The sequence below is a fragment of the Carlito syrichta genome, unplaced genomic scaffold, assembly GCF_000164805.1.
Source record: "Carlito syrichta isolate Samal-C Ts95f unplaced genomic scaffold, Tarsius_syrichta-2.0.1 Scaffold181120, whole genome shotgun sequence".
Taxonomy (NCBI): domain Eukaryota; kingdom Metazoa; phylum Chordata; class Mammalia; order Primates; family Tarsiidae; genus Carlito; species Carlito syrichta.
In genome coordinates, this window is record NW_007125216.1 from 1,048 (window position 1) to 6,907 (window position 5,860).

The window sequence follows — 5,860 nt, forward strand, 5'->3', positions numbered from 1 at the left end:
GCCCCCGCCGCTGGACCGGGACCCCCGGCAGCAGCCCGGCGTCTCGCTGCTGGTGCGGTACTTCATGATTCCTTGCAACGTCTGCCTCATCCTGCTGGCCACGTCCACCCTGGGCTTCGCGGTGCTGCTCTTCCTCAACAACTGTAGGTGGCCGCCTGCAGGGCCCAGTGGGCCTGCTCCTGTTGGCCAGCGCCTGCGCTTCGTGGGGGGAGGCTGGTGGGCCTCAGGGGGGCTGGCCGGCAGAGTGGCCCTGACGGGTGCCTGCGTCTCCTGGGGGCGGTGTCTCGCCTTCTGGGCCCCTGGAGGCCTGTCCCTGGGCTTTTGGTGAGCTGCTCTCATCCTGAGCTGCAGAGGCGCTCCCTGGGGAGTTGGGGCTTGGGGCCACCGGCTGCACTGGGAGTGGGCCTTGGGGCAGGGCCTGGGGCGCCTCCACCACTGCTGCCAGGCCCCACCCTCCTGGGGTCAGGCATGCTGGTGTGGCTGGAGGAACCCAGCAAAGCCAGGGCCTCTGCCTTTGTCACCGGAGGCCTCAGCCAGCATGGGGCTTGCTGGATGCCTCGGCTTCCTGGCCTCCCCAGCCTGAATCTCTGGGGCCAGGACTGGGAAGGGGATGGGAGAGGGAAGGACCTGGCCAGAGGTGCCTAACCTGTAAATCCATTTTCTTCCAGACAAACCAGGAACCCACTTTACCCCAGCACCCCCAACGCCTCCTGATGGTGAGTGGGGACTGAGCTGGGTGTGTCCAGATGGCCCGCTTGGGGGCCAAAGGCCATCTGGGAGTACGTATCCCAGATAGGATATGTGTCTGGAGGAGGGGGAGGCTGGACCCTGGTGCCTGGGTCCTTCTGGGGAGTCCACGGGGAGGCCCTGGCTTGGCCACTGGCCCATGCACAGGAGTGGCTCTCACTTCTTTTAGCCTTGGCTGCCTCCGCCTCAAAATTGGGCACAAGTCCTGGGACCTGCAGCTGTGAGATCAAGTCACACAGTGTGGAATGGGGTGCTCACAGGAGCCCAGGGGGTGTGGGACAGAGTCTGGCTGGGGACCTCCCCTCCTTTGTCCCTCTTCTGCCTGTTCAGGAAGGGGTGGGGCTGGACAGAGGCTGGAGGTGGGAGCTCAGAGCAGGGCAAGACCAGGCTGGGGCAAGGCCGCCTCGTGACTGCAACAGCTGTCTGGGAAGGGACTGGGGCTCCAGGGTCTGTCCCTGGGCCTGAGTAGGCAGGTATGGGGAGGGCACGGGGTGGAGGGACTGACCTTTGTGAGTTGGGCCTGACCTCCCGGGGGGGCTGCTGGAGTGGGGCTGCTTCCATCAAGCCAATGTGAGGAGAGGGGAGGAAGTGGTCAGTGAGCCGGGTACAGGGCAAGGCCATGCCTCCCAAGCCTGAGGTCCTCTCCAGCGGTGGGGAAGGGCCCCAGGTTTGTTCCCAGCACCTGCTCCATCAGTGGGTTCCCTGCACATGTGTAGTTCCATATGCAGGGGGTCTGCAGGAGGGCAGCACTGTGGGTCCCGCCCTGGGGACAGGGCCCTGGGCTGCATAGGGGTCTGGGCCACTTCCTGGGTCTTGGGCGTGGGGGACAATGGCTGGCACTGGCTGGGCAGGGCCTCCTTCCCTCCATCCGCAACCCCGTGATGGCCGCCCTGTGTGGAGGTGAGGGCAGGGGTGGGGCAACCTGAGTTGCTCAGTGATTAGAGACAGGTTGGGGATTTTTGAGGTTTGGAGAGGTCGGACACCCCGGAGCTGGAGCCTGATTCAGGGGTGTGGGTTAGAAGGGCCTCTGGCAGGCTTTCTTGGCAGCCATCCAGGCTGGGGTTATCTGTAGTCGACCGCCCTTGCTCCTGCAGGCTGGGAGTGGCATCGGATTGGGGACTGTGGGGTCCCTATCCTACCCTGGGCTTGGACCTGCCACCTCTGTCTGTGGGACCCTAGCCCTGGCCCCTTGCTGGCAACACCTCCCAGGGCTGTTCTCACAACACCCTGCAGGCTCCTGAGAGTGCCATGCCCTTCCTGGGCCATGGGGAGGGGAGACCTGCAGCTGGGCCAGGGTGGGTGGAACCAGAGTGGCTGTGCCGTGATGGCGGTGGCCTGTGGCCTCTGACAGTCTTCCCTCCAGGGAGCTGCTGTCCTGTGTCCTGAGACACAGATGGGTCAGGGCAGCATGGCTCCACTCCAGCAGCCCCCAGGAGGCCAGGCCCAACTCTCAAAGGTCAGTCCCTCCACCACTAGTGTGTGGCCTGAGGTATCGAGTACATGGAGATGCAGGGACCTTGACTTGCCAGGCGAGCTGGTGGGTGAGCAGCCTGCGTGTCCCAGAAGACCCTCTTCCTTCTGGGGCAATAGGATGGAACGCAGACCAGGCCCCTCACAGTGTAGGAAGGCACCAGGCCCTCCTGGCAAGATGTACTTGGGGGGGGGCGGCATTCCTGCCAGGCTGAGGCCAGGTGGGGGCTGAGTTTCCAGAGCCTGGGGGCAAGAGGCCTGGCGCCATCTGAGTCTGCAGCTGAGGCTTAGGTGGAGAAGCACCCTGGCATCCTCAGGCCCCTCTCCTGATGCCCAGGGGGCTAGTGGGCAGCCCCTATCTTGGACACACGCCCCTGCCCACAGCCACACCCACCCTGTTGTGCAGTCATGGAGGGCTCCATGCCAAGGCAGTGGCGACACAGGCACATCTAGCTGTGGCCACAGGCAGGGCTGGGGCTTCCACCCCATCCCCCAAGCCATCCGAGACCAGGAAGGAAGTTAAATATACCCACTCCTATAAAAAGCCTGCCGCCTCCAGTACTGCGTGTCGCGAGCGGGCCGGGCAGGCAGTGAGAGAGACCATGTGGGGAGGCTGAGTGGCCAGGCAGAGGCTCCCTCAGAAGGAGAGGCCAGGGCAGACGTGGCAGGGCGCCCACAGGTGGCCCATCAGGGATGCAGGGCTTGCGGTACGCAGGTGCTACCTGCATCTGGGAGAGGCTGTGAGCAGCTCTGCCATCATCGCAGTGTGGCCTTGTCAGGTGACCTGAGCAGGGCCTCCATGTCCTCTGACTGAGTGGCCTGAGGAGGGGTATTCGTGTGAGGAGGCATGGGCAGTGCCTGACGCCTTGGGGCATGGCTGCTGTGGTGGCCGGGCCTGCACCTGTGTGTACATGTGTACACACGTGTGTGTGCTGACACTATGTGCACTTCTCTACTGCACTTGTGCAATTAAGAAACTCATTTTGGCCAGGCTCAGTGACTCTCACCTATAATCGCAGCACTTTGGGAGGCCGAGACAGGAGTATCGCTTGAAGCAGGGGTGCAAGACCAGCCTGGACAACATAGTGAGACCTTGCCTCTACAAAAAAATTAAGAAATTAGCCAGGCATGGGGGTGTGTGCCTGTCGCTCCATGGGAGGATCACTTGAGCCCAGGAGTTGGAGGCTGCGGCGAGCTATGACCATGCCACTGCACTCTGGCCCAGGCGACAGGGCAAGGCCATGATGCTAAAAGAAAAAAAGAAAGTGGTCTTGAGCCTCTGTGGTCCCCTGGTCCCTTGAGGAAGGCAGACACAGAGGCAGGTGGTGGTGAGGTTGGCTCAACAGCACTAGCATGGGACTGGGGGTAGCTTCCTGGAGGTGGTGACTCCTGAGCTGATTCATGATACTTTTTTTCAGCCTGGACTGGGGACAATAAGACTAGTATGGTGTCCTCTAAGCCTTGGCTTTGCCAGCATTGTGTCGTCACATGCGGCAGTTGCCCTGGGAACTGGGAGATCTGCCCCCCCCTCCGTGGTGGAGGTACTTCTGAGGAAGGTGGACTCTGAAGTCATGGAGTGGTACGGGGAGAGTGGGACCTGGTCTCGCCACTAGATTGAGGTGGGCACCAGCATACAGCCTGGCTTAGTGGCCCCAGGCACCCCAGATCTCTCCACTGCCCTCGCCACAGCCGTCCAGTGCTGTTCCTTGGAGCTGTTCCTAAGAGGCCTCTGGACCCCCGCCCCCCAGCCCCTGGCTCTCCGTGTCCCTCCATGCCCCTGCAGAGCACCCCAGCCTGGCCTGTCTTGGCTAGCCACCATCAGCACCTTCTTCCCCAGGTCTCAGTCTTGGGGGGATGCAGCAGAATCCTGGACTGGGCTGTGCAGGGAGTCCAGCACTTGTTGGGGAGGAGTCCGATGTCCTTGGCCATGGCGTCAGGGCCCTGGGAGAGGCCTGGCTGGACTGGGTGACCAGCGGGAGAGAGGGTTGAGCCGGAGTGGCGCAGACAGCAGCAACCTCAAAGAGCCCAGAAGCAGAGCGGAGGCCGGGTCCTTAGCTGTGGGGTGGGGACCTTGGGGGAGAGCCGGGCAGCGGGGCCGGCTGAAGCCAGAGGTCCAGCCAGCCAGCCTCAGCCGACTCTTGGGTTTCGGCTGGGAGTCCCAGGGCCTTGGGCAAGACCGATGGGTAGAGGGGTGTGGAGTGGGAAGGGGTAGTGTGAGGAGCTGGGGTGCTTGGGGCACGAGTTTGGGTGGAGCAGGGGTAGGGGAAGCCAGCAGTGAGGCCAGCTACTACTGTGCCCGTGGTGATGGTGGACAGGCTACATGATGCGTGTTCCCTGCCCATTTAACCACACAGCCTGGGAGGTGGGTCCTACTGCTGCTCTTTGCAGAAGGGGACACTGAGGCACAGTGAGGTGAGTCTTGCCACCGTCACGAGATGGGCAGTGCAGAACTGGGACCTGAGGGGCCGAAGAGAGTGGGCCCAGCTGAAGGAGGAAGGGGGGAGGAGGATGAGGAGAGCATGGTGGGCTGCAGGGAGGCAGGCCTAGGTCCCGGTGCACGCATCCTTCTGGGTGGAGGTGGGGACCCCCAGGCAGATGGCAGAACCTGGGGAGGGTGTTGCCATGGCAACAGCTGGCTCCAGCTCCCAGGGCACCCACCCTCCTCTGAGATGGGGGCTTCCTCCTGCCCATTTCCTGAGCCTGCTGGGAGATAATGGAGGGAGTCACCCTGCCCCCCTTGGCCATGACTTATTAATGATAATTGACAATAACATTTATTGGACCCAGACAGCTGCAGCACTAAATGGGCCCGGCCCGCCCACGGGTGTGTGTCGGGTGGGGGTGCTGAGGAACCTGCCTGCCCCTGCCCCCGTGCTCAGGAGGGCTGCTTGGGCTGTCCCTGGGGGCTCTGGGTCTAGAGGTCCACCTGCCTTCCTCACTGGTGTCCTCCTGGTCGAGCTTGGTCCCGTTGGGATCAGGAGTGGCCCCCAGTGGCTGCTGTCGGGGGCTGGGGGTGGGCTGTGTGCCGGGCAGGCAGAGTGATTTGCAACTTGAAGAACCAGCATGCCCAGGAAGGGGTATGCCCAGGAAGGGCCCAGAAGCCGATGGATGGCCTGGGCAGTGAGCCGGGCTTTGGCGAGTGAGGCGAGGGACCCCTGCAGAACCGGGGCTGTGACAGCTTGTGCTGTCTTGGGAGCCTCGGCTTGGCAGCCGTCTCCTGTGTTGGGGGTCCACTGAGGTGGGTCAGAAGTGGGCGCCTTGCCCCGCTGTGGGAACACAGGCTCCGCTGGTGCAGGCAGTGGGGACGCACCTCTGTGCGGTGGTAGGGATAGGTGGAGAATGTACCCCCACGAGGTCGGCCCAGGACAGGCGGGCAGCCCCGGGGGGGTTCGAGGGGCGGCACAGGCCCTGAGCACGCGTGCGTGTGTGTCCGTGGGGTCAGTGATGGATGCCAAGGTATGCAGATGGGTGCAGCGGGAGCCGGTGCCCGGCAGCCCTGACCCCCCTCTCCCGCCGCGTCCAGCCTGCCGGGGAATGCTGTGCGGCTTCGGCGCGGTGTGCGAGCCCCGCGCGGAGGGGCGGGGCCGGGCGTCCTGCGTGTGCAAGAAGAGCGCGTGCCCCCGCGTGGTGGCGCCCGTGTGCG

The 5,860-nt window shown here is 63.7% G+C and overlaps 1 protein-coding gene across 1 annotated transcript in view; it reads left to right on the top strand.

The window, feature by feature from the left end:
- Window positions 1–31: 31 nt before the first annotated feature.
- Window positions 32–5,860, top strand: part of AGRN (agrin) — a gene marked incomplete at its 5' end in the record, with an annotated part of 19,802 nt that continues 13,973 nt past the window's right edge. Inside the window, 3 exon segments of the mRNA XM_021709351.1 lie at window positions 32–143; window positions 669–716; window positions 5,741–5,860. The exon segment at window positions 5,741–5,860 is cut by the window's right edge and continues 387 nt beyond it. Of these exon segments, the coding sequence (XP_021565026.1) occupies window positions 32–143; window positions 669–716; window positions 5,741–5,860 (280 nt within the window).